General features: G+C 37.9%; 1 protein-coding gene across 2 annotated transcripts in view; it reads right to left on the minus strand.

The window, feature by feature from the left end:
• The window catches only part of PCCA (propionyl-CoA carboxylase subunit alpha), a 294,626-nt gene that overhangs the window by 247,078 nt on the left and 20,104 nt on the right, over window positions 1-27,444 (minus strand). For both annotated transcript variants that reach the window (XM_062566813.1, XM_062566814.1), the window contains exons 5-6: window positions 5,470-5,583; window positions 3,951-4,004 (exon numbers count right to left, since the gene is read on the minus strand). In XM_062566813.1, coding sequence (XP_062422797.1) covers window positions 3,951-4,004; window positions 5,470-5,583 — 168 coding nt within the window. The remainder of the gene's footprint in view (window positions 1-3,950; window positions 4,005-5,469; window positions 5,584-27,444) is intronic.

Below are 27,444 nucleotides of genomic sequence, written 5' to 3' on the forward strand. Positions count from 1 at the left end.
TGCCATGGCTGACTCCAAAAGATAAGATTAAGTGATATTTGTAACCTTAATTCTGACCATGTAGGTACCTGCTTTATGCATAAATTCCACAGGTTTCTTGGGAAAAATACACTAGATATTGTGTAATTGGAAACTATCACACACGAGACCAAAATGCACTGAAAATACAAATCCAATGAAATGATTTTTATACTTAACTTTGCAAAGGAAGAGCATCCCAACCATTTTGAGGCAGAAAGGGAAGAGGAACTTGAGTTGGTTTTTCCTCTTAATTAAAAAGGTGAAAACCAATGCCACTTGAGCAACTAACACTGAGTCACCATGCATCAAGGCTGAAGCTTTTAACCATCATCATGAAGCAAAAACAACCTCAACTGCAGGGATAAGACACTACTAGCCACTATCAGATGACCCACAGGAGGAAGTGCTGACCCTGGAAGAATGACTGGAGCTACTCAGTCTCACTCCTTCCTCCTAGATTTCCCTCTTTACTCAGGTAGGAAAGGGAAGTAGTAAAGAGTCACTGAGACCATGTGCCTATCCCCCATGTGTCAAACACTTTAAGAGGCCTGGCTCAGTACTCCCATCCCCCATGACAACAGCTGCTCTGCAGGTTTGCAAGCAAAGAGAGAACAGCAATTTCAGGAAGTGTATATTGCAATGACATGCCAAAAGGCTCATCTTTAGTCTCAGGGCTTTCCCCTTGCCAAATTTCAAAGCCCTGCTGCAGACAACAGACATGTTAGAGCTTCTCAAGATAGGGGCTGGATTAATAACATAACAGGAAATATTCTGTGATTAAGCAACCTAAACAGAGGTCACTAGCACACTTCTACAATGTTAAGGAACAAATTGTTCCTGTAGCTCTGCACAGCATCTGGTAAAGAATGTTTTTAACATGGAAGTTAGATATTCAACTACACCTTTAGATTTATGTATTAAATATTACGCAACTACACTATCAGGGAAACAAATGACATACATGAAAATTCTTACATGCATAAACCACAAGTAACTTTTGTCCATCAGATTTCACAACTTTAATTTATACATTTTCTTTATAAAGCATTATGTGCTGGACAGCTCAAATTGCATAAGTACTATAAAACAAGATTCTTACGAACTACATTCACTTGCACAAAAATGTGCATTTTATTATGGTACATAACAACTAGTATACCTTAAATATCAGCATTACCTTAAGAGTTTTTCAGAAGATTTAATACTAAAATATCAATCTTCAAGACATTGACCTTTATTTTACAAAATTCGTAACAGACTTGCTTGATAGAGAAAGGTGATGCACTGCATTTGTAAGTTATCAGTAGGGACTAGAGTAGATGCTTCTAAAGAGGTGATTGGCTGCATCAAGTTTTTATTGGACCACTATTTAGTAACAGGCAGGATATTCACCTCCTGAAAGTTTTTTTTTTTTTTTTTTTTTGAGTGCCTTTGTAAATAAATCAGTTGCTTGAAATCCCAGCTATGCTTTTGTTCCTCCCCACCCTCAAGGGGAACAAAATGAAGACTATGGAGAAGAATAAAAAATGATACATTTAGAGTAATGAAAATTGCTTTACAAGGATGGTCTGTAACTGTGCATTTATTCCATGAATCATTTAGGCAATAATGAGCAAAGATATGTATTTTCCAAATCACACAGTAGGATACGTGAACTGACCCTCCACATGTTAAGACAAAACTTTGCTTGAGCTCATTACTGCTCCTATTGACAAAATGGCAAGTTTGTTCAGTGTATGTTTCTGAAACTAGGTAGACTTGTTTAAAAAGTACAGATGCACAACCAAGAAATAAAGAGTTTTCATTGCTTTCTGCACAAAAGCAGCCTTGTACACCTGCACAAGTAGAAAGGGGCAGGGAGAGAATGCAATTTTGGCTACTTCACAATAGTTTTGTAACATTTGTCAGCAATTAGGAGGAAGATTTAAGCCTAATGCGTCTCTTCCTTCCTTCTAAATACATTAATCAGATTCTCTGAGAAAAATACAAGCAGCTCAAAAAATATGATCCATTTCACCAATTCTCTTCCAAGGGTTTGACATTCTAGAGCCACTGACATGAGAGGAAGCATGATTAAGACCAAATAGTATATTTGAGAAAAAGCAAAAGTACTTTGCTTTACTATATTTTTAGGGAATAGAATACACTTTCTGAAACACATAGTATTTTGAGATCATAGCAAACATCACATGTTACTTCACCAATTCATTATTTCAAGGATTCCAGTGAAAAGAGATGAGAAATAGGAAGGGGAAAGGATCTACAGGAATGGTTTTGCTTCATTTAGACTCAGTCCTGCCAAAAGTAGTGCTCAGTTGTTACCAATATTTGGATTTACATCACCCAGTAACAACCAGATTACTAGGAAACATGCCCAGTTTGGAGTAACAGCTATCAAATTTCAATGTTTGGCAGAAAAATATACAACATAATAGCATGAGCAAGCACTTCTGTTTCATTAATTATTTTTACAGGGACTGCCAACTTAAGCCAGCTATCCTGCTGGTGCTATCCAGGGGGAACAGTTTGTTACAAATTAAAGCAGGAATCTTCCTGTTAAAGTGAGGCTCCAGTACATGAAGCAAAAGAACAAGAAATGAAAACTGCTAAAGTAAGTGAAAATAACATTTTAAATGTTACTCCAGATTTGGTAAATCCCAGCCAATAGCAATTCCTTTTAATTTCAGCAAAACATCACAACCATCCAGCAACTAGCAGGATGCATTTCGTTTCACACACAGCCAGTACTAGTTTCTACTTGTGGGCTTTTAAAAAGCATACTAAGTATAAAATTGCAGCTTTTTTTCCAAATAATGATTTCCCAGATGAGCAGGTGTCATTCTATAACACTAAATAATCAGAATAAGTGCAGGACTCTATACTACAATTAGAACTCAAACCAAAGAGATATCATAAAGAGATACAGAAATAAGAGCTGTTCCACAAATGCTAAGGGAAAAAAGTTTCCACTTTATAGATGGACATTCTTCCTCTGTGGCTTCTACCCTGAATCATAATGGTACATATTGCTTTTAAAAAGCAATAACAAATAGCCTCTTCAGTCTAAAAAACATTTGTCAGCTATATGCTCCATTTACTCCATAACAAAGTTAGCAACTGCAACAACAGCTTTTTACTGAAAATTTCAATGCACTGTGTGCTCAACCCTAGTCTCAGTGAAACTAGGAGACAATAGTGTTATGGTCCACAGCAACTTTACATACAATACCCATTCATGAATTTGCTGAAACACTTATGCATGTAACTTTCCCCTGGAGTAGCTCAAATTTACAAGCAACTGCATAAAAAGTTTTCAACAAGTCAGTAAAACACCAATATATAAAAAAATCACTGATGTAAGGAGGTTGTGAAAAGAATTTTTATAAATTCAAATGCGAGGTGGAAATAACACCCTTTCAAAAAGATCAGTTTGGTCCTCTGAGAATGCAGGTCCACAATACATGACTTCTCTGCTGAAAGTTAATTTTCAGAGTTCCACTCTTCGACTTCCTATTCTCATCCTGAAAGTGTAGTGCAGCACCTTTTCAGGGCTGCTGATACAGCTGTTCACCAGCTGTGCTGCAAATCAAAATGATCACTTAAAAACAGATACTTTTAATCTGCATCATTTCAGTGACCCAGTTTTGTAAGGCAGCCTCTAAAGTTACTGGTATAAATGAAAAAAACTAAAAGGCTCCTACATCCTTGGTACAGTTCTTAACAGGTACATCTTCCACTGCCCAAAAGAAAATCTGCACTTACATCCTCAAGAAAAAAATTCCCATACATAGAATGGGTACATAAGCCCCTTACCTTAGAGTATCATTTAAATCTGCCCTGAACTGGTATTTTGATTTCTCAGATACCTTGGAATGAATACACAGCACCTAGAGCATCCTTCACAAACCAGGCGAACAAAACCAACTTACCAAACGTCTAGCAAATTCTTTGTTTTCAGAAAGAAATCCGTATCCTGGATGTACCTTTGAAAACAAAACAAAAATTTAAGCTGATTGAACTCTTTCAGATACAAGGGAAGGTGAACTAGACCACTAAGCATTTGAATTAAGTGAATATCTGAAACTGTCTTAAAACACTGATTGAGCTGTCCTAAGTCAAAAATCCACTGGTTGAAACGCCTTTTCTGAAACAAAAGCTTCCTGAGTGATGAGAAAGGTGGTGTTTGAGAGACTGACACACATTTTGGTCATTTCCACCACCACAACTCTTTTAAACTCTTGCCACTTTTATCTCATTGCAGACTTCCACATACATGTTCATCCACATGCTTTTAAATTCTCAACAACCACTACAAAGTATTCTTGATTTCAGACTATTTCTAGCATTGATCATAAGTGATCCTAAGGCCCAGAGTCCTAAGCCTCTCACCTCTAGCAATCCTTGTGGGAGGATATGGTTTGCTGTCTCAGGAGTAAGAGTCACATGTGAACTTACAGGCCTGGTCTGCTAGTAACCTCTCAATATATACACCATGCATAACCACTTCAGAAGTGTAGGAAAGTTTTACATTTTGTTTTTTTCAATTCACACAAAACTCTTGATTTAAGTAATATATTCTGAGACACAAAGGATAAGCTTTTTCGCTTCATTCTTTTTAAGCACATAAACATCTGGGTTCCACATCCAGAAACTCGTAAGGAAGGAAACAGGAGTTGCTTCACTTATAGAAAAGTTTTTGGCCTCTAAAAGTACCATACCCAAACATCTACTTTGAAAGAAATACTGATCAAAAACACTTCAGCATAATGAGCATTGCTCAAAATACTTCCATCACCTTTTACTTTTAAAATGCTGTGTACAGTATCTTTGAATAATACACATTTAATTCATTGATAGAATAAAGAATATTACACATTTGAGCATGAGTACACAGTTCTTATAGCTGATCCCTGTTAAGCTTTGAATCCCTGGCCCATTTGGACAAAGAAAGGCCTATATTTACACATATAAGCTAACATGCATTTTATAAACATTCTGGAAAAAATGATTACAGGATGCACCCTTCACCTTTCTGCAAGTATAATTACACCTACAGAATTTTTAAAATTATTAAAATTAAACTAATATCTTCCTTTGGACACACTTTGTAAAACATTCAAAAAAGCCATTAGGCATATAAAGGGTTAGTGCTCAAAACTAATTGGGATTTTTTTTTTCCCCCAGCAAATTTGGAAATGAACTGAAGCTGCTCCCTGGTGTGAAAGCTGAATCCAGCAGCCACCTGCAGGATCAGCAACCAGCACTGCCAGATGCTACAAAGCCTTTGATTTCCAGTAGCGATTTCGGACACATTTAACTCATGTGACATGAACTGGAATAGCATATTCAATCACTTCCCCCCCACACACCTTAAAAAAAATACAAACTCTGGCTTTTCTGCTTTCTATATATGAAACAGCTGCAGCAGATAGACTCATTCAGACTCACAGCTTGGGCCCTGGTTTTCTTAATGACTTCCATGATGGCATCCATGTTGAGGTAGCTTTTGCTGGTGGGAGCTGGGCCAACACAGACAGCTTCATCCGCCATTTTCACATGAACCTGAAGAGGCAATAGGCTGCATTAACAGATGCTCCCAGCAAAAATAATTACCATCATCCTGAAATATGCACACAAATCTGATTGTTTCAAAGATAATTTACATACCATAACCACTCTAAAATACACACTGAAATTACAAATATTGACATAAAAACTTACACAATAACATTTCATTTAGTCCAAGCTTGAGTTGCTGTCAAAATGTTTTATTATTCCAATGCAATATCATGAATTTGATTAAAATCATGACAAATACAATTTCTGCTTCCTATAATGATCATCTATATGTAAATTCAGACTAAAAACTACTTTGTTACATGTAACCAGTGTAGCCTAATATCTTAATACTTAATAACAAACATTCATGACCAGTTCTAAGCAGGCTCCCCAGGAAGTTGGGGATAATTAGAGTGAATTGAATGAAGGGATGCAGTGAGTGTCCCTGCACAGCATCAGGTCAGCACCATGCACAAATTAAAGCCTATGACTAAAGAGTTCAATATCACTACACATGAACCAGAAAATCTTGAGAATTATTTAAGCAGGCTCATATTTGATTCCGATCCATTGAATCCTCATTTATATGCATTTGTCAAACACTGACTATACATAAGTAACAAGCTTTTCCAGTATTTCACCACAAAAAATAGCTAGGTTTGAAGAAATTGAAAATCTATTTACTACAACTCATACAGCACATTTATCTTAGGGAAGAAGTTATGAAAGTTTTACATTGGTTTTCAACTTTTTCAGCGATCTAAACTATTTTACCCACCTTTGATCTTAAAGAAAATTAACAAATACAGATCCAAGAATCACTAAGTTTATTTTCCCTTTGTAAACTGCATTTCAGTATACATTAAAAGAAAACATGCTTTTGTTTAAACTGCACTAGATACATGTAAGCTACATAGTAGCAAGACTGCCATGTTACTGTACAGACTAACATTTCTGGTGATTACCACCTTTTGAACTTTTCTGACATTTTTATGAAAATATCATCTTTGAATCATCTTTGGTACTCTAAACTGAAAATTTTCAAGGAGTGCTGTAAAATGAATAAGTGAAATTTAAACATTTCTAGTTTATGAACATGGAGCTTTGTTCTTCAATACAGCAATTTTATTTGCAAGTAGCTTGAAGGTTATCAATATAACACACTGAGATTAAGTATCATACTATACCCTGCACATACTATTAGCTTACCAAAAAACACAAGGCCAGAAAAATTCATACCTACAAAGAGCAAGTAGCAATCAAAAACATTTTGAACAGCAGAATGAAAAATATTCAGGGAAGCATACCAAAAACATGTCTAACAAGTATAAACCTAGATTATACGGGAATCATCAGGTAAGCATCTGACTTTCTCCATTTTTATTGGCATTTTCATGCACATGGGCCAAAATTAATCCTAATGCTAGGAAAAAAAAAAAAGCATTAACTTGCCACCTAAGCTCTCTTCTGGAAGCAATTCTTAGGGATACCTAAGTACATGGTTAATTCAGAAGCTGTGAGTGCACAGAACTTCCTGCAGTCTCTGCAGACTTCACATTCAAACTGTTAAGGTTTCTACAAAATGGCAATAGTTTTATTTTACCCCTACAGAATTGGCCTCACACTAAAAACAAGCTCCCAAGCACTAGCAGACAATCACATAGAAAGATTTTAATGCTTCTTAGTAAATGCATCTCAGCAAATTTAGTAATTTAACACATGCCATCAAAATTGGCTCATCTGTTGCACTTACTGTTCTGAAGGTTAAAAAGCATGGTTCTTAAATTCTTATTGTGCTTAAAGCTGCTCTTTTGATTTCCAATGTACTTTACATGACAAAGTTATTCAACCTTAAACACAGGTAAGCGCCTATGTTTCACAGGACTGAAAGCTTGCCTATAATAAAGGATTTCTTATAGTTAGCTATAAGTGTCAAGAGATTAAAATGCCACACATGCACACTTCTCACACAAGAAGACTAGCTTTATTTGCAAAAGTAGTCACAGAAGTTACCATAACACTGGTTTACAGACATTCAAAAGAAAGCATGTGCACTTCTCTACTGTTTTCCTTCCTCCCCTTTCAAATTAATTTGCTACTTCAACTCTTTGTATTCTTCTTTCCTTCTCATCTTGCCTTGTAAACTGGAAAGTCTGTCTCCTGATCCAGTTTTAAGCTGTCTCTTCTCTCAATGTCATTTCAGCCTTGCCCACACACTAATATACTCACACATGCGATTAACAAATACAACAAAACAGTAGCCTTATCTACTGCATTCGCTTTTCCCAATACACCATCAGGGCACGAAGTCAAGCTCTCTATGAGAAGTGAGAGGTCTTCATTCCTCCCTACTAATTCAAAAACCCCAGATATTTCTGCTCCATAACAGCTATTCAGGTCTGCAGATTTTTCATATTAACTTCCTATAAACGACTCTTTCCAGATCACTGAGATCCATTTCTTAAAAATTCTTGATGCTACCCCTTTATAATCAGGCCAATCATCCCTCCTTAAACACTGTTGCTTTTACATTGCATCTTAAGGTTCACAAACAACAGTCCAAATCCACAAATACATCACATAACTTAGAGTATATAGAAATCTAATTACACTAATGAACCATAAATACTGGTAAACAGTACAAGAGTTATCATTTGAATCTACGTGACAACCAAATCTTTCAACTTACTAGTAAGCAGCACAAGATTCACACCATAATCCAGTAAGCTTTTCTCTGCAGAAGCTAACACACAATAACACAATCTTTCAAGAGCATCCAAAAAATGCATAACTCCTTGTTAGAGCACTGCAAGCTTCAAACAATTCATATTCAGATTCAAGAGTTTGTTTTTAAAAAGCATTTGACTTAAATCACACAATCCTAAGCATCAATACTTGTCTCCAACTTACTACAGCTAAAGTTTTCCAGAAAGTTTCTCTTTTCTGTATTAACTCAAAAAACCCTATCCAGCTGCCCCATTACCACCTCCCCAGCTTTGTATCCATATTTGTATGACAAATATGCTAACAAGCTATATTCTTGATTGAACTACTAGTTCAAGCACAGGAACATTAGAAAAGCTCCTCAAACAGCCTAAGTTTAGATTATGGTACACAAGCACATAACTGAACAGTGACAACCAGACATAATTCAAAGTACAACATTTTATGGTATCTGTGGCCACTGATACAAAAATCAGCTCAAGCTTATTTGGGAGTAAATCACAAAAAAAGGCCACCCATTCCTGAGGCTAGGTTAGGTCCAGAAGCTGTCCTCAAGGTAAAGCATCTAAACTAATAATCCTACCAGATCTGATCCAGCTTTCCACAACAGCAGCCTTGTGTTTCCTCACCATGCTTCCAGCAAACAGCCACCTAAAAGAGGAGTCCTCAAGGGCTGACAAACCAGCTGTTTTTGGCCTGGATTGCTGCCAATCCCAGCTTCAGGCTGCAGCAGCTCCCAGGGTGCAGAGCACAGTAAAGGGTGCAGTAACTGTAGCAGCAAGTGGTTCTGGAGAAAGGTTTATAATCCAGGTATGTTGCCTGGGCTTGGGTTTGGCAGCATATGCCAAAAAGAGGGATTCCTGGAACCCAAAGCTTTGCACCACAGAAACATCCACTTTGCAGGAGACAACCCAATTTTAGCAGGACTGCCCTGAATCAGAGCTAATAAATACCCAAATTGCCTAGATTGCATTAGCACTCCCTTACCCTGGAGGGAAGCACATGTACTCATTTGACATCAGCATGCTCTTTTGCCCAGTCATACTGAATTTAATAACTGTCCTCCTAATAAAACCTGTATCTCAAATAATCATGATTTAGAGAGGTCAGAAACAATATCTTACATACCTAAATATATATATAGCACTCCCAGAGACATTTCATTTAATACAGCCAGTCAAGGTAGCCTTCTTTTAGAAAAGACATTGACTAGCAATCTGCAGTAGCTGAATCTGTATTATATGCAAGTCTCACTTACATATGCATGTCTCACATTGCGCCTTTTCAACGGAGCAAACTGATTAAATACAGGAAAGTTTTCTTAGATGGCAATAGAAGCACAAGCACACAGACAGGAATAATATGAACTTAAAGCAAAGCACTAAAACTTTATTTGCAATGCATATGCAATCTATGAAGTAAATGAAGACAGTAAGTTGTGGATTCCTAGCATAATTCACTGACTCTAAAGCTTCCTTTCCTTCTTACGGATCTGACTCGATCTGACTCGCAACAAGACAAAAGTGCTTTCTTTCTACCCCCCAATTCATTTTATAGTAATTCCCATTGATTAATTGAAAAATTACAAGTCGCCTTTGTCAAAGGCCAAGGGAGAAAAAAATACCTATGAGTTTCCAAACCAAGTGCTAATATCACCTGCATAGCTTTCAGATGATTTTATATACTTCAGCAATTTCTGATGTTTACCATGTGACAGATGCCATTTACTTCAGTGTAAATGCCTAATTAACACATACACACACACAATCCCTGAGGAGATAAGTGTATGGGACTCCCTTGTGTCCCAATTTTTCAGAGTAGGTCATCCTATGCATATCTCCAGATATTCATGCAGCAGTTGTAACTGAGTTGCAAGATGCATTTTCCCCAGGTCTTCCATATCCTTTCAGAATTTGTATATAGGCAAACTTTTATCTGCATAGTTAGTGTTAAACAAACCTAAGCAGCAATTAAAAAAAAAATCAGTGAGAGAACACTACTGTTTGGTACACTAAGATCTCAAGCATTGTTTAGACAAAGAAATCTAATCAAACAAGTCATTCTCCTTTTATAGCTCAAATCAATATTACACATTGGAACAACATCCGCTGGTGTAAGTGGATTCACTTAATTGACCCAAACTGCATAATACCGCTCAGCAAGACAAACTACAATTAGCTCAGCCCATAAAATAGGGCTAATGAGTAAATCCTTTGTAAGGTAGCTGAAAAAGCACCTCAAATCTTGCCAGCACCACTGCCAAAAAAGAGAGAACAAAGCTTGCAGTACTGAAAAGCCTTGAATTAAAAAAATCAATTGGATGCAAAAAGATTCAAATTCACTGCTTTGCCAAAAAATACACATCTCATCAGATCCAAAAAGCATCTTTATTAGCTTCATGCTAAAATATGCACACTAATACAATAGATCTGTGCACATAGTAAGTGTTTAGTATTCAGTTTTTAAAGCTCTATCTGCAAAGATAAATACTGACACAATTATGGCATCTAACCCTAAAAAATGAAATAATGGAAGCATTTATAAACTGTGTGAAAAGTAGAACTGTGAAAGCTATAAATAGCATAAATATCACATTTCCATATTTATTTTTATTCAGCATTTCAAAAACCTAAATATGTAAACAAGTCAACATATAGCATCAGCTTTAAGTAGATCTCACTTCAAGTTAGAGAATAAAGGTTTTTAAAACAGGCTTGACCCACAGTTATAAGACCAACTCTTCAGTGGTCCTTCAATATTTGTGTTGGGAGTATTTTCCTGATAGACCCCTCTCAAGTCTACAATTTGACTCAAAACTATCCACCCATTAGCACACACAGGATTATATTATTGGCTGTTTGCTAGCCAAGGAAGTGAAATTACTAGTGCCTTCTCCCTCCTCCTCCCCCAGATTTTCCAACTCAGGTTCTTCTAAATGGTCTGAACTTGGAGCAGTAGCCTCACTTAGCAGAGGCCTCAAAAATGAATAAATTTCAACTAAGATTAAAATGTAAGTTTCCAGGTTGAACTCAACTTTCTTTAAAAGAAGAAACACCAAAGAACACTTTCTGACAGAGAAGGCACTTCAATACATACATTCTTGTCTACTCATACTCACTCCAAAGGTGAATTAGTTTGTAAGCTCACTTTCAGTTTTGGGGAGTTTGGGGAGGGAGGTAAATTCTGGAACGTTTTCTTGGCTGCTAAAGAGATATACTTTATCTGACAAAGACATTGCCAACAGGAAGAGGTTCCCCAAAGCAGCTAGAGGCTTGACCACCAGAACTATGAGGAATAGACCACATTGTCCCTGCCAAAGATGCTTTGAAACAGAGTGCAGTTTGCTGGACGAGCAAGGAAATGTCTGCAGGACTCTGGGGGCATTACTGATAAAAACAGAGAGAAAATGAAGTCTTCCAGTATGGCTTTAGCTTCTAAAGCCTTTTCCTATACTTCAGCAGGTAGGTTCCCAATGAAGCATACTTCCAGAAGCCTGATGAAAGAGTGATGGCACCCTATGAGAAGGCTTGTCCACTAGAATTTTAGTGCAAATGCTCACTCTGCTTTACCCTCCAAAGTAGCAAAGCCTTGGAGGATGGGTATAGTGTTTTCATATATAACTGAACACCTAGCTCTTCAAAAAACCTTCAACTTACAGACTGAGAGCAAAATTCTGTGGGTAACATACCAAAACTAACAAAAATGTTAAGATAAATTCTAGTAATATTGAGTACATGGAAGGAAAAGCAGGCAAGAAAATACCATGCAACCTGCATATTAAGCTGTGCCTCAATAATGCTGGTAGAAGTTTAAGTACTTGAAGTGAGGGAAATAGTGCACCTCAAACCAGAAGGAACATGGTATAAACTTACCACAAAACTGAATTTTAGCCAGACCTGGGAAGCTGAATGTGAAAAAAACATAATTAGGCTGAATAAAACAGTTTATTTTGCCAAATATTGGAAAAATCAAAAGGTATAGGGCTTGATTTAGGAGACATTGGTCTATCACAGCTCTATGTCTCTATTACATTACTTTGAAATTGTTCTAGGAAAGCTTGCCTACTAGTTAAGACAAGTCTCTTGCCTACCTAGTCTATCTGCAGATAATAACCAACTTGAATATAAAGAACTCTAAAGAAAGAACACAATCTGTTAAAGCAGCTTCTTTTGAGAGGAAAAGTCTGACAAACTAGCTTTTACAGGCTTTTTTTTTTTTAAGAGAACAATGTTTGCTACTGAAGTCTAAAAAAATGAAATGCTTTATGTCACAATTCTATGTTTTAGTCAAAGCCAATTAATAAGAATAACTTATTTGGTAGAACAAATGAAAACATAGAAGTGAAAAAAAGGTAAGTCAATAGTCCCCTTCTCTTTATTTAATCTTCCTTTGGATGGACTGCAGCATTAACAAAGGTAAAAAAAATTAGGAGAAAACACAAACACTGCCCTGTTCCTCACTCATTCATTCATTACCTCAGCAATGGAAGTTTCTCTCCTCGCAATCTTAAGAAAGCATTTCCCTTGTCTCCTTCCACCCATCTCCCCCTTTGAAAAAGCAGCTTTTTCTACATTTCTTCACTCGAGATTAAAGCCAGTAGAGCCACTCAAAACAACCTTTGCCAGTCTGTTTCTTCACCGTACCCCCAAAATTGCATACATGCCTCTGTACATTAGTTTTTACTTCGAAGAAGATTAGAGTAAGTCTCCAAGACACACTGAAGTTTTAAAGAGCACAGATAAGTTATTTAATATTCTGCTTACCAAAACAAATCTTTCCTCATGTGTTGCAAGAGTTGAAGCAATGTATCAGGTTTACAGTGGTCCACTATACTCTGTATGCATGCCACAGCAGAATTTCATCTTTGTAGTGTACATGACCGAGCTTTAAGTGTCCTAGACAAAAATCAGTTTTCTGTGATATTAGCAAAATAAGAGTGCACCTTTAATAGCCACTCTGCATTTCAAACATCTGCTACCAGTATCTCAAGCTTTCACTCATGGAATCCTATGAATTGCACTCAAAACTCTCTAAACATTTTAAAACTGCAAGACATTTTTCATCCTGTTTCTTGCTACCAAAAACAAGCTCACTACAGAATACATTTGATGTCAGCTTTTGTATTTTTTCTAAACCACAATGATTTGTCAGTTTCAATGGAAAAGGCATGAGGTGAAAAAATAGTCAAGCAGGTCTGGGAAGTAGGAGCTGGTTGTAATAAAGGTAGGCACAATTACAGAATTTCATCTAGCAGAGGTTTAGCCCTTAAGCTAGAAACACTAGAAGATATACAGGATCCAGAAGAGGAAGCTTAAGTTCAGCTATACTGCAGAGCAACACACGTACATTTGTATCATGCTCTACGCATGATAATATAGCATTTTCAGGTTAGTTCAGAGACAGAGATGGACTGCTCTATGCTCTATGTTGCTGCTCTATGTTGTCAAAGTGCATAAGACTTGACACAGCAGAGCAACAGATAGCCACAGTCCCATCCTTTTCAACAAGCTCATTCTTACAGTTAAAACTACTTTTCATCCCTCAAAGAGCTCTACAACAGCTATACTGCTAGAATTGTAAAATATATTTTTAGTGTGACCCCAGGAAAATCCATACTTTGCTTTTTGGGTTACCAAGTAGTTTCCATTGCAGCATTTCTACTTCCCAGTCTATTCCTTATGACACCTCTATTCCTTTAGACGATAACTCTAGAATAGCAGAATCTTATTCTCTACTGTACCCTATTAATTTTGATAGTATGACTCCATTACAAATAGCAGAATTGGTCTAAATTCAGCAGTGTATTGAGGAAACAGCTCTTCCAATATATAAAAATCAGAGCATTCTTAGACAGCTACAGGATTCTGCTGCCCCCTCCCAGCCCCCAAAAAAGTTTTAGTCCTTTGCCATAACTTTGTTTATTGGAACAAGTGTCAGATCTTCCTATACCTACATCATATTCTTTTAAAACAAGCTATTACTTCAGATTTTTCTTCTTTTTGAGGATGGAAATGAAGTAGGAAATAAAATGCTCCTGTTCTTCACATTTGAAGTATGAATTAAATCAAAAAATATGAGAAGTATCACTATCAGACTAGCTTAATTACATTATCATATAACCTTATAGCCTAAAATGTTTATATCTAACTACAAATTATATTAAATGTATTAAAATCTTTAAATGTATTTAACATTGATCAGGTACACTGTATTTACAGGGTAAAATACAGGTTATCTATTCTCATTTTTAAGGATGGTATAAACTTTTGCATTCTTCACTTAAAACAGATAATACTTACAAGTGTAACAGATCAGCTCAACTGTATGGATAGTTTTATAAGACAGTAAGCTTTCATAACTAATTTCATGTTAAAATGGAATTTTAAGAAAATCTAAGATGCATGGAATCTACATAGCAGTGGCACACAAGCACTACAGTTCTGACTAAATCCTTTCCCTTTAGCATTTAAGGTGTTTTTTTCTACCTGCTAAATAAAGTCATATTCCCTGCTGACAGCAAATGATTGGTTTACCTATAACTCCAGGGGGTTTAACCATCAGTCCTTTAAGAAGCTTTGACAGTTTAACCTGCTGAGCTCACAGCACCCAAGGGAGGGTCTTACTTGCAGTTTTACTTCTGATGCTGCTGACCACTAATACTGACTCCACAGATAATGGATTTCAATAACAGCCTCCTACAGGTTAACACTTTGGGTACCAGCCACAATACTGCTTTAATTAAGTTAATACATGAAGGTCACAGCTTGGCAGAAAGTTGTATTAAATTTGACAGCACTTACAATAGAAGGAAAAGTACACATGCTCATCTGTCCAGTAGCTTTAAGTTTGCCTACAGATACAGCCACTCAGTTTGTGAGTTTTCTGTAACATATCAATTTCTTTTAATTAACTCAGTTATTAGCTCCATGACCTCTGAACATGATTTTTTCCATCATAGCTGATAATTTCATCATAGATATGAAATGGATGCCTCTCACCATGCTGTGCCTAGGATGGGTCTACCTGGTATATAAATACCCACTACAGCTTAGGCTCAGAGCATTCTGATAGTGAAAAGGTTAGCACTTGTTTGCCTGAAGCTGCCAGGTGTTAACATTAATAAAATCAAATTTTATATTTTGAGCTACTACGAAAAAGCTTCAATTAATGTTTGTAACACCTTAAAAATGGAAAGCAATTTATATTTATTGAAAGCAAGCATTCAATGAAACACACAAAGTGTAGATTGAAGACCCACATGTTTAAATGCGTTTTTTTAGACTAAGGATTCACTTATTCCAGCACAGCATGTAAAAGCATGTATACACCTCAAAAATATGAAGCGGTTGTCAGACATGGTAACTACTTTTCCTGAAAAAACACCTACTAGGGTTTATTTAGATTTTTAATGATATGACAGACTCTACAGAGTAATAATGAAGCAGCATGGGAGCCATTTAATATTTTTCTTGATTAACTCATCGCCTGTCCAGTTCTCAGACATGTGCTCACATGTCATAATCGTCATAATTCCCATCATCCCTACAGTTAACACACAAGCTCCTTGATTAGTGCACAACTCCCAGACGAGCCACTGCTAATGCTAAGTAATTCCCTTCAGCCTCCTGCTACTGTACCGCAGGCTCTCCAATTAAATATAATGTCTCTGATGAGCCATATTAATATGGACAAATTCCTGTCAGGGAGTCTAGCCTACTCACTTTCAAAGAGGGAGAAAAGGAACTCCAGAAGCTGATAAATACAGAGAAAAGCCATATACATAAATGCTAGCCTCATATAACAGCTTTTCCCATGAGACTAATTATAAAACTTTATCAGCTGTCACAGGTATATTTTTCTTGAAGGTATCTGGAAGACTGGTACATCAATATTACATATTTACTGATAAATGAAGATGAGTAAATTAAATTCTAATAATTGAAAAGCAGCACATAAAGCAGCTTTTCAATCAGTTAATTACAATCAGCAATATCTGATCACATGGGATAAATTTAACTACCGAATCCTTCGGATCTCTAGCTGTTGGCTAGTGTACTACACTTACAGCAGGGGAGGAAATATATTCAGTCCCTTAAGCATCATTTGGAACAGTGTAACTGTACACACATTTTCAAGGCTTTTTTTGCTACAAGCATCTCATTAGTGACCCATACATAGAATCAATTTCTTTCAAAACTTGCAGTGAGAAACTACAGTGCTGCTTCAGAACCTGCCACAGCATCACAGATCATACTGCAAAGGCCATATTTTAAGGTATCAACATGTGCACAATACCAAATATTTTAAGGATATACTGGGCCCAGTCGTAGGTCAAATATATGGAAAACAAATTATTTCCAGCAATTTTTCTAATTTAAGGGAGGGAATCCAACCTTTTCAACAGACACTTGGATTCCTTAACACTGTTTAGCTCCAAGTTGCCACTATTAGCTGGAAGCCACTATTTAGATTTTAAGAAAATCATTAGGATGTCCCTCCCCAGTCCTTAGAGCAGACAGTCCAACATCATTAACCCTAGAGTTGACACTCACTGAAGAGGCAAAGGACATGTAAACAGACTGCTGCAGAAGTACCCCCACTTTAGCAGTTAAGATTGCTTGCAACTGCACAAATTGTAAAATATTCAAATAATCCCCATGAAATTTTGCTAAGTTCTTCCCAAAGGTCCTCACACCTTCATCCTTACACTAACACACTTCATCTTCATTTACCTGATCATTAGCTTCCAGTTTGTTCAGCTGGAAACCAACACACACTAATTACTTTGACATCATGAAGTCCTATCAGTCCTCCCCACATCCCCAGACAGCAGGAAGAAATCATCAAGGGTAGGCATGATAATATCTTGATAAATGATGATTCGCATCACCTCACTGTCAATCATCCAGAAGTACTCACGCAAGATACCACTCAATCTCATTACCGAATCCTAGGGATAAGAGTACAATACACCCCAGGAGTCATATTTCAAACAGCAGGCCACCTGGGTAAGATGCAGCTCATTTTCATGAATTTTGTTGGCTTTGTTTTAACACAGTAAATGTCAAATATTCATATATTTTACCATGTGTACATATGCTGGCAGAAAAGAACATGTTTAAAGCAAGACAATTTATCTTGAATTCAACTACGAACAAATTTCTAGGTTCTCTGGAGGGGGAGGAGAAGCCATTTATTAAGAATGCATAAATCTGTCTAAACTTTCAAAGTTCAGTTTTGTGATCTGAGCTTCCTTCCTGCTGAAGCAATATAAACTCATTTAGAGTTCTGAAAAAAAAATACTAACTTTGAAGCTCATTATCACAGGCAAAGTTTGCTTTTCTCATGACAAAAGTTATTTAAGCAGGAATACTGCTTATATGATTAGCCAATCTGAAAAAAGAACAAGTAAAACACCCTGTTAAGAGCCCCCTTCTCAGAAAGTCATCCTTCCAGTATTCAGTCCAGACACCCTCAGTAGATAAATGACCAGGCCTTGATATTTCCCCTTCAGAAAAAAAAATCCTTATCATAAAGAACTTCCTAGATTCTGCACCATCTCCAAGGTTTGTAGAGTTCTCCAGTTCCTAGCCCAAGGTAGATCATTCACAATCAGTAAACCTGCAGAATGGCTCTCCATACATTGAACAGTATGATCAATCACTGATGGAAGTGATGAGGGAGAAGAGGGGAAAACAAGATGGAAAGAACATGGAAGAAAAGCAATATAGAGAGGAAACCTCCACAGTGTGTGGCTCTGCTACCTCTGCCAGGAAAAAAAAGACAACAGCCTAAACTAATAAGAACAAAAATTGAATAAAAAAAGCTAAAGGAATAACAAAAAAAATAAAGAGAGCAAATAGCAGAAGAGTAAACATTTAAGTATGAAGATGCATTTTCTACCATTCTATTGCATTTTTCTGACTAAATAAGGACCCTTCAAACACTCAATGCGAGTCAAAGCAATAAAGCATTATTCCAAATATTCCTGATACTGACATCTATCGACCCCACATATCTTGACACAGCATCCGGTGACTGCCTGCCCCTATTACTGAACCTGAACATGGCAGGAAGCCTCATACATACTGTCTTGTACTTCTGCTGCCCAGATTCTTTGAAACATGATCACAGGCTTATACTGAAATCCTTGTCCCATTTTGAGGCACTCATGTGGCTACACAGAGCAGACTACAACTTAGACCCCTGTTAACATTTTTCACTGAGAATCTCATAGAATTCATGTTCTAAAATGTATGTAAACACAACCATGACAGGAATGCAAAGCATCCACAAAAATAGAGAATAAAATTTAGCTGTGGCTGCAGTACACAGCTGACATGTTTTTAGAAGTCTACATTTCAGAGTAGCTGTGAATTTCCGAAGTCCATAAGGTCTCTTCAAACTTTCTGAAAGAAACTCTAAACAAAAGCTAGCTTCTAGTCTACACAAACACACAAGAAAACTTTTCACTCCCAAGTCTGTGACCTACTCTCCTCACCTGTATGGCATGATTTACATTAAGGTTGGCAAAACTTCCTATCAAGCTAGGTATGATACATCAGTGAAGAACCCAAAATTTAACATAGAAAGACTAAAGAACATACTTGCACAACTAAACAAGGTACTCTTCAAGAATCAGGAAGTTTGAACATAACTTCTCTAGCACACCAAGTGCCCAGCAGGGCAAAATTACAAGCCAAAAGAATAAAATCTTTTCACAGAATGCAGACTCAGTGCTTTTTTCCCCTACATTTAGAGAAGAGCTGCTAGAATAGAACAAGCAACTGTAATAGTATGATTTACATAGCTGAGACTTAAGAGTGAGAAACTCAGATGAGCAAATATTACTCCAAGCAGGCTTGAAAGTTACATAATTTCAAAATTATTCAGTCATGAAATTCTCACAGGAGTATCTTTGTTTCCATTTTAATTTAAAAACAAACAGTCTTTATCACAGACTTACTGCACCTATAATTTCTTAAAGAGCACATTATCTGACTATTTGTGCTTTGAGAAGGACACTGTTTTAACTGCTTGAAGTCATACAATTCAAATTTCTTTTGTGGAAGGAATATTGGTGGAGAGAATACACAGGCATGCCTGTCTGCCTGCAAGATGAATTTAGAATGATAGCTAATATGTTAGCTTTACTTCCAGAAATCTACTGAGGGAGAAAATTGTAGTAGTGATTGCATGCTTTGGTTCAGCAGATGGGAACATACACAACATTTCAGTATTTGAGGACTTTCTTAAAAGGTATATCTTCAAATTTTGTTTAAATTTCCATATGCTAGAGGACTGATTGCTTTGCAAAAATATCCTTAACATAGCAGCATCACTTCTTGAATCTCATTAGCCCAATTAAAAAAGTTTTCAGAACTAAATCACACAGACAAAGAATATATATGCTTATTTTTGCTTGTAAGTTGTAGAAGAGTATTTTCTGTAGAAAGATCAAAAATTGGCAAGGAAGTAAGTATTTTCCCCAACAGTAAACCTGAGTTGGGTATCTTAAAATAAGATCTTATAAAAACCTACATCTTTATTGTATCGAAATTCATCTATAATAAAATATTTCCTCAGAAGAAAAGTTAATAGGAAACATCTGTCAGGCATCAGCACTGCAAAAAACTCAAGATGTCTAGTAGTTTATCTGTCAATCTTGTGCTTATTAATTACGTGTGGAGCTCAAGATCAAACTTGAGACTTAAATTATGTCCTTTTCCAAGACCAATTCTAAAAACTCTTCAAGGGTTTAGGAAGTAGAAGTGAAATACAAATTATACTTCTACTGTAACATCAGAGAAAATCATGTTTATCTTTAAAATTCAGCTTATCTACAAACTTAAGGGCTAAAAATCTCCCACACATTATCCCTCCTTTTAAGTCTGTATTTCATCAGCAAAAAAAATGACATTTAAGGTAGCTGTGGACGCTCTGCATAGTTCTATCAAAATAAAAAAATGGATTGATCAGAAAGATATGAAATGACATCATTAAAATGAAAAAAGATAAAACCCAGGCTACTACTATGGTTTTGTAAAAATAAAGGTTTGAATTCAGCACTTCTGTAATTACAGAATAGAGAATCACCAAACTCAATTTATCAAGAATTACATTCAACAAAAAAACAGCTTTTCCTCAGAAGCACAAGAATGTTACGGTGGTCACTGCAGTTCTATAATATTATAATTAAGGTACAGAGCAAAAACATGTCAATAGATACAAAGTTTTAAACAGTTTCAATTCCTTAAAGTAACAAGAAAAGCAGTACCTTGCTGAAAGCGTAAGAGGAAAATAAGGTAAAGCCTTGCGAGTGGTTTCTCAAGTCACTGTGGGGACTCAGTGTGGTGAAGTCACTGTGGTGACTGCAGCGAGTGCCTTAACCCAGATACACTGCACTTCGTTCCCCTTTATGAAAGGCGAGATCCAGGACACTGGGATCTGGCCTCATCAGGCAACAGTGCCCAAAGGCCATTACTCAAGCTAACCATCTCCCCCTTCCCATCCACCTTCACAAGCTTTTCAACCACTGCAAATGTACAAGCCATGTATTAAAGCAGTTCAAAGCCCTTTGGGATCTTTTCTTGTGGCATAGACAAATGGCCCAGGAAAACACCCTGGCCAGGCCATGCTGGCAAGACTTCCATTGCAAGCCTTCAATATGCCAGTTGCAGACCTGCTAGGTGCTTCATGCTAGAACATCACCTTTTTAGGCTTAAGACCAGATTTCTGTTAGTCTAACACAAAGTACTGACTTCTCACCTCCCCAGAGCTCAAGCATTAGTCAGGCAATAAAGCCAACCTTTGCTATATTCAGAAAAAGCTTTTTAAAAACAAGAAATCTGAAACTACTGGGAAATGAAGCCTCTAGCAGCTACCCCACAAAGTACAACTGTTAGCTGTTTTCCAAGATAACTTGTGAGCTCCCATTTATTAGAAAGTCAAACAAAAAAAAGATCAGGTTTAGCAATTTAACCTTCCTAGGTTCAGCAGCATTTCTAGGAAACTGATAGTTTCAATACTAGCATCCAGAAAAGCTGAAGTTTAAGAGCAACAGCTGTGAGTGTTTAAACAAAATCAAAGTTGACCAGAAGCAGTTTCAGACAGCTGAAGCACTGTATGTGAATTTGGAAAAAGCACATAAGACACATGGGTGTGCAAAACAATACAGGAAAGTTTAGCAAAGAGCTTTCTCAACATTATTCTTCAAATTTTACACTCAACTTTTAAAATTAAGAGAAATACTAGAGGCTTACATGTATTCTCGTCTCTGCTTTAAATTGACTCTCATTTGTATTTTGACAACTGTATGCACCAAGAAAAACCGCAACTGAAAAAGATTTCCTCAAATCTGAGCCTAGCCCTGATGATTCAGTCATGGGTGACAGGTATCCCCCACAAAGAACATACCATACATTCATTAGTATTCCAGGCATCAGTGAAAAGGATCCATTTTGTTGTCAAATATGAAAAGTGAAAAGATAATGCTTGATTTCATCACTTTGAATAGCCAAGGACTACAGACTAATCATGTATTTACATAACTGACAATGTAATACAAATTAATGAACCAACTGCTTAGTCTTTGTTTCACTTCCACTTGCATAAAGTAAAATCTCTCTCCTACATTACGCCTTTTTGAAAAGGCTCTAAATAGAAACAGAATAATTGAGGCTGGAAGGGATTTCTAAAGATCTGATCCAATTTTCCACTCACCTTATAGTTTAGCTGTTGTTTAGCTACAGTTTAGCAAGACTACTACATCTCAATTTGGTTTCCTAAGATACTATAGGACACTAGTCAGTCTTGCTAAAGCCAAAGCAAATGACATCCACAGCTCTTCTCATCCAAGGAGCTAGTCATCTCACTGTAGAAGGCTAACAGATTAATCAGGCCTGATTTGCCTCAATAAATCCATGCTGACCACTCTGTCCTTGTCCTTCATGTGACTGGGTATGGATTCCAGAAGTTGCACCTTTTCTTTTTTTTTAAAAAAAAAGAAAAAGGAGGGGGGGGGAACTGAGATTAAGCTGACTCCCCTTAGTTCTCTAGATGCTCCTTCCTGACCAGAAGTATAACAATTACCTTTGCTCAGCCATCAAGGGCCTCCTACAACCACCATAACATTTCAAAGATGATAGAGAACAGTTCACAGTGAGATTAGCCCATGCCTTCAACTGTCTCAGATGCATCTCTAGTCCAATGGACTGTGTTGGCTTATGCAGTTGTCCTTCTGAACTGTGAGCAGAGCTGCACCTCTCCAGAAACAGCTACTAGGTTCAGAGACCCAGGAGACCTAAGAGACTTTCCTAGTAAAGACCAAAGGCAGCACTGAGTATCTCAGCCTTTTCCACACTCTTTCATCAGCATTACATACCCTGCCCCATTGAGCCATGGGCCCACATTTTCCTTTTGCTGCTGATACACCAGCTCTGTTCTTGCTGCCCTTGTATCTCAGTAGTTTCAACACCAGCAGAGCTTTGGCTTTAATTCTCCCCCTGCACACACAAATTTCTCCTGGGTAACCCATCCCATCCCTGCCTTCACTTGCTGTGTACTTTTTTGCATTTGAACTCAAGCAGAAACTCCCCATGCAGCCAAATCAGGCTTCTGCTGCACCTACTCAGCCTCCCTGACAGAGTGGACTGTTCCTGTGCTTGGAGAAGGCTATCCTTGAACTCCAACCAGCTCTCCTGGGCCACTCTGACCTCCTGGCAGTCTCCCACATGATCTTTCCTGCCAACAAAATCCATGAACAAGTCAAAATCTGCTTCCCTGAAGTTTGGGGTTGCAATTCTGCTTCTGCCTTGCTCACTTTTCCAGAATTTAAAATCCATCTCAGTCACTGCTCTCAAATGCAGTTATCAGGCTTCACATCCCCAACTAGCTCTTCCTTCTCTGTCACAGGTCAAGTACAGCATCAGCCCTAGTCAACTTCACCTGTCAAGAAGCTATTCCTCCACAGATTCCCAAAGTCTCTAGGATTGCTGTCACCCTGACCTTCCAGCAAATATCAGGACAGCAAATATCCCTCCCACCACCACCAGTCTCAGATTCTGCAGTCATGAGGCTTCCTCCAGTTTTCCCAGAAGAAGCTTCATCTGCTTCCTCTTCCTGATCAGGTCTGTCACAGGCATCCACTGCAATGTGGTCTGTCCTCTGATCCTTACCCATAAGCTCTCAAGTTGCCTCACTTATCCCAAGGCTAGGCTCCACATGCTCAAGCCACTCCTCCACAGAGCTCAATCTCAACTCACCAGTAACACAAGCTGCAGGATCCCAACATCACAGCTCTGCAGCTGTGCACAGGCTTCTAATTCTCCATTTGTTACTCATGCTGTGTTTATATGTGGACACAGGAGATGGGCCCTCTAGCCACCTTGCTTTCACAGAAGCACAAAAGCTGCCTCCATCATGCTATCCCCACACACTTCCTCACTGTCCAAGGATACCTCCACTTCAGTCTCTGGACTGAACAAGCATCTCCCACAATCCTCTTCACTAGATTACAGCAAGCATGTTGACAAGGATACTTGCCCCACTTTGTAGGATCAACTAATCTCTCACTGGTAGTCCTCATGGTCACAGAGAACCAAAGGCCTGAGGCATCAACTATGGAAACATCAGTTGACTCAAATGGTATCTGCTTCCATCTAAGTCTTCCTGTCAGCAGGACAGACCCCACCACAAACACCACCTGAGCTCCTGTGCCTTTTATTATTGCTTAGAGCCTTCTAATTTTTTGTATATTCAAGGTCACCCTGCCAATTTCTGGTACCCATAATTCAGGAACCAGACAAGCCTCAGCTGTCTCACCACAGCATCCTGAATCAAAGCCAACAAACAACAAACCATACAAGATATCAAGTGCAGGTGGCAGATGAGCACCTTCCTAGCCCTACAGGAGGGAGGCTCCAATCTGCATCACCTGCCTTCTCTTCTGGGTACCAACACCAGCAGGACCAGCTAAGTCTGAACATTCCCCAGAGGAAACTTACTCCTCCTCATCATGGCACTATACTTACAGAAAAAAGTAAGTGCACATCTGCAAAGAGAAAGAACTTTCTCCTGTTGGCAGAGGTCACAGCCTTCCCTATCTCAGAAGTCTCACTGCTTGCTAGGATGTCAGCTCTGCAGGCTCTCTGCAAAGAACTCAATCTCCTCCCTGCAGCTCTTTCACCTGCAACTCAGCACCCTCACCACAGCCCATAAGTGAGGCCTCATCACTTCTAGTCCCAACCTCAGGGAGAAGCATCAGGCACTCGCTACAGCCTGAGGCATGGATGGCTGCATCCTTATTCCCTCCAAACACTCTTTAATATTAATCTCACCAGCAGTCACAAATTAATGATTAACACATGTTCATTCAGTCACAGCCATTTCTTTTCTAATTATAATATACCATAAAGAAACATGAGGCCATTGGTCAAATTTTGCAGGGAATATCATATAGTAACAATCCAACTTAACTAACATTACTTCAAAAATTACTACTTTGGGGGAATTTGACTGTGAGAGTGACAGAGCACTGGCACAGGTTGCCCAGAGAGGTTGTGGAGTCTCCTTCTCTGGAGATCTTCAAGGTCTGCCTGGATGCAACCCTGTCTAATGTGTTCTAGGTGACCCTGCTGAGCAAGGAGGTTGGACTAGATGATCTCCAGAGGTCCCTTCCAACCTTACTGATTCTATGAAAAATGTGCCAGTTGCAAATGTAGTGTTGATACCATCTAAGCATGGACAAACATCTACTAAAAGTTTTGTTAAAAGGGAAGTCACACTATATAGACAAGTTAAGCTCTGACTGCTTGCTAAACATGCAGAAACCCAGTTTGATGCAGTTTTGGTGACCAAGGTTTGGTCACAGACCAGAAAAGCTCTTGTATTCCCTGGCACCTTCACTGCATACACACACCCCTTCATGAGCACACATGCCCAGAAACACCATTCAGTTACCTAAGTTTAGACATCTATATTAGTCAGAAGTGAAATAAAAACAAAGCATTCCCTAAGGTGACCAGTGCTATATTCTCTAGAAGGCTAGAAAGGAAAACTTAAAGTGTGATATTTCACTAGTGTCTTAATTTAGTGCAGAAAGCTAATTCCTAGAAGAAATTTAAGTTACACCTTGAGACCTGTCTGCACTGCTCAGAACCATTTAAGTCAATATCAAGATACAGATTTTAGTCACCAACCATGAATGATTAATGAATAAAACTTAATACCCAAACTACAACTGTTTCCCAGGCCTTTTAAAAACATCCTTCACAATCTCTACTACTTAACATCATGGCAAACTGTTAGAGGAAAAAAAGTAGTCCAAGTATCAAGCACTCAGTTTCACACATCTGGAAAGTAATGTGCTGTTTAAGACCACATGACACATGAAGTCACTCAACAGGAGAAAGTTAAAACTGCTTTTCCTAATTCTCAAGAGACAAATCACTGCCAAGGTAAATAAAGAAATACAATAGTATCAGTACTAAGGCAGCTCACCTGATCCTTGAGGAAGTGATAGTCTGTCATCTTAGTATGCAACAATCATATAAAGAACCAGCCAATAGGACCAGGAAGATCACTTGGTCAATCCTGGTTTTATGCCACAAAAGCCAATTACAATCATTGGCCATGTGCCAATATCTCACATTCCTAACTGGGATCTTACCTATGTGAAGGGCAGGTTTAGCTCAGCTGGTTAGAGGCATGGTACTGCTAATGCCAGGGTCGCAGGTTCAATCCCCATATATGCTATGTTGAGCATTGGACTAGATGATCTCCAGAAGTCCCTTCCAACCTTACCATTCTATGATTCTATGAATACAGTTGCCTCAGCTGTATTCCTCTCCTGCAGGGAGTAACTCTCAAACAGTTATGTTGTTGTGGGACCCAAGCTTGATGTGTGCTCCTTGCACTGACAGCTGCACATACCTAAAGACAGCCATGGCCCCTGATTATAATCTAATATTACAAACATGCTAAGGGAAACTAAGATAAGCATCACAGAGCAGGATTTTTGTATTATTTTTAAAGGGTCTTTAAGGGTCAAAGGAGGAAGCATTCATATCCACTTTAATCAGGTAGCTCAGACTGTTCATGTGGAAGAAAAGCTGTCAAGAACATTCTCCCCCATTCCTCCCCTTTTCTTTCCCACTCCCCCCTTTCCAAAAGGGCTATCATTCACTGCCCCCAACAGGTATCACCAGTGCCACACTGAATCTGTGGCTGCTTTACAGATTCATTCTTAATGCTTCAGGAAACCACACATGGAAAAAAGGATAAGAACAAAGTTATAGAAGTCAAATCTTAAAGACATCCTTCCTGGGAACTGATGTTCCATTACTGCAGAAAACAGACAAGGGAGATGGTATGTTTTCAGTGTCACAAGTTTATCAGCAGCTAAGCCCACATTTAAGGTTTAGCTTTAAGAACTGCCTACAAGAGTTGCAAGATCTTATCCTACCTTCCAAGAAGGAATACATTAAAGGTCAACAGGCAACCAGCATACTAGCTAAGAGGCTGTATTAATTCATACAATAGCATACATCCAGTTAAGTGTTAATAAATGAAACTCAGCACTGTTTGATTAACACAGCAAGATGAAGAAAAATACAGGCTTACCTAAAAACCGTGCATCTCCACCAATCCAGAACAGCACTAAGTATAGTTATTACTTTACAGCAGGTACTCAGACTACTGTTGCCCCTTAAATTAGGATAAGCAAGAGGCATGAGAGGTTTCTGGTTTTTAATCAAAAATAGCCAATCTAGTGTTTGTTAAATATTTCAGGATGTAACTCCATTCTGAAAAATAACCAAGTCAGAGCTATAAGCTGTTTCAGAAACTCCTTTTCAGATGCAATTTCAAGCTTTTACTGTTGACACAAATATTTAACACACCTGCTATAGTAATTTGCAATGATGATCTGAAATCAAGCTTCAAGGCTGACCACTCTGCTCTAAAGCAAACTTTGCTAACTGCAAAGATGAAGCTTCAGCCAGACACTAAAAGGTAAGTACTAAATTAAAAATCAGACACGCCATAATATTTATCACTTAAGTTGATCAAAGTATAAAGAAAAGTTTACAAAGATAAGTTTTATCATTTGATATTTTAAGGCCTATTACAGTTCAGAAAACA

This window comes from Rhea pennata, chromosome 1 (genome assembly GCF_028389875.1).
Source record: "Rhea pennata isolate bPtePen1 chromosome 1, bPtePen1.pri, whole genome shotgun sequence".
Classification (NCBI taxonomy): domain Eukaryota; kingdom Metazoa; phylum Chordata; class Aves; order Rheiformes; family Rheidae; genus Rhea; species Rhea pennata.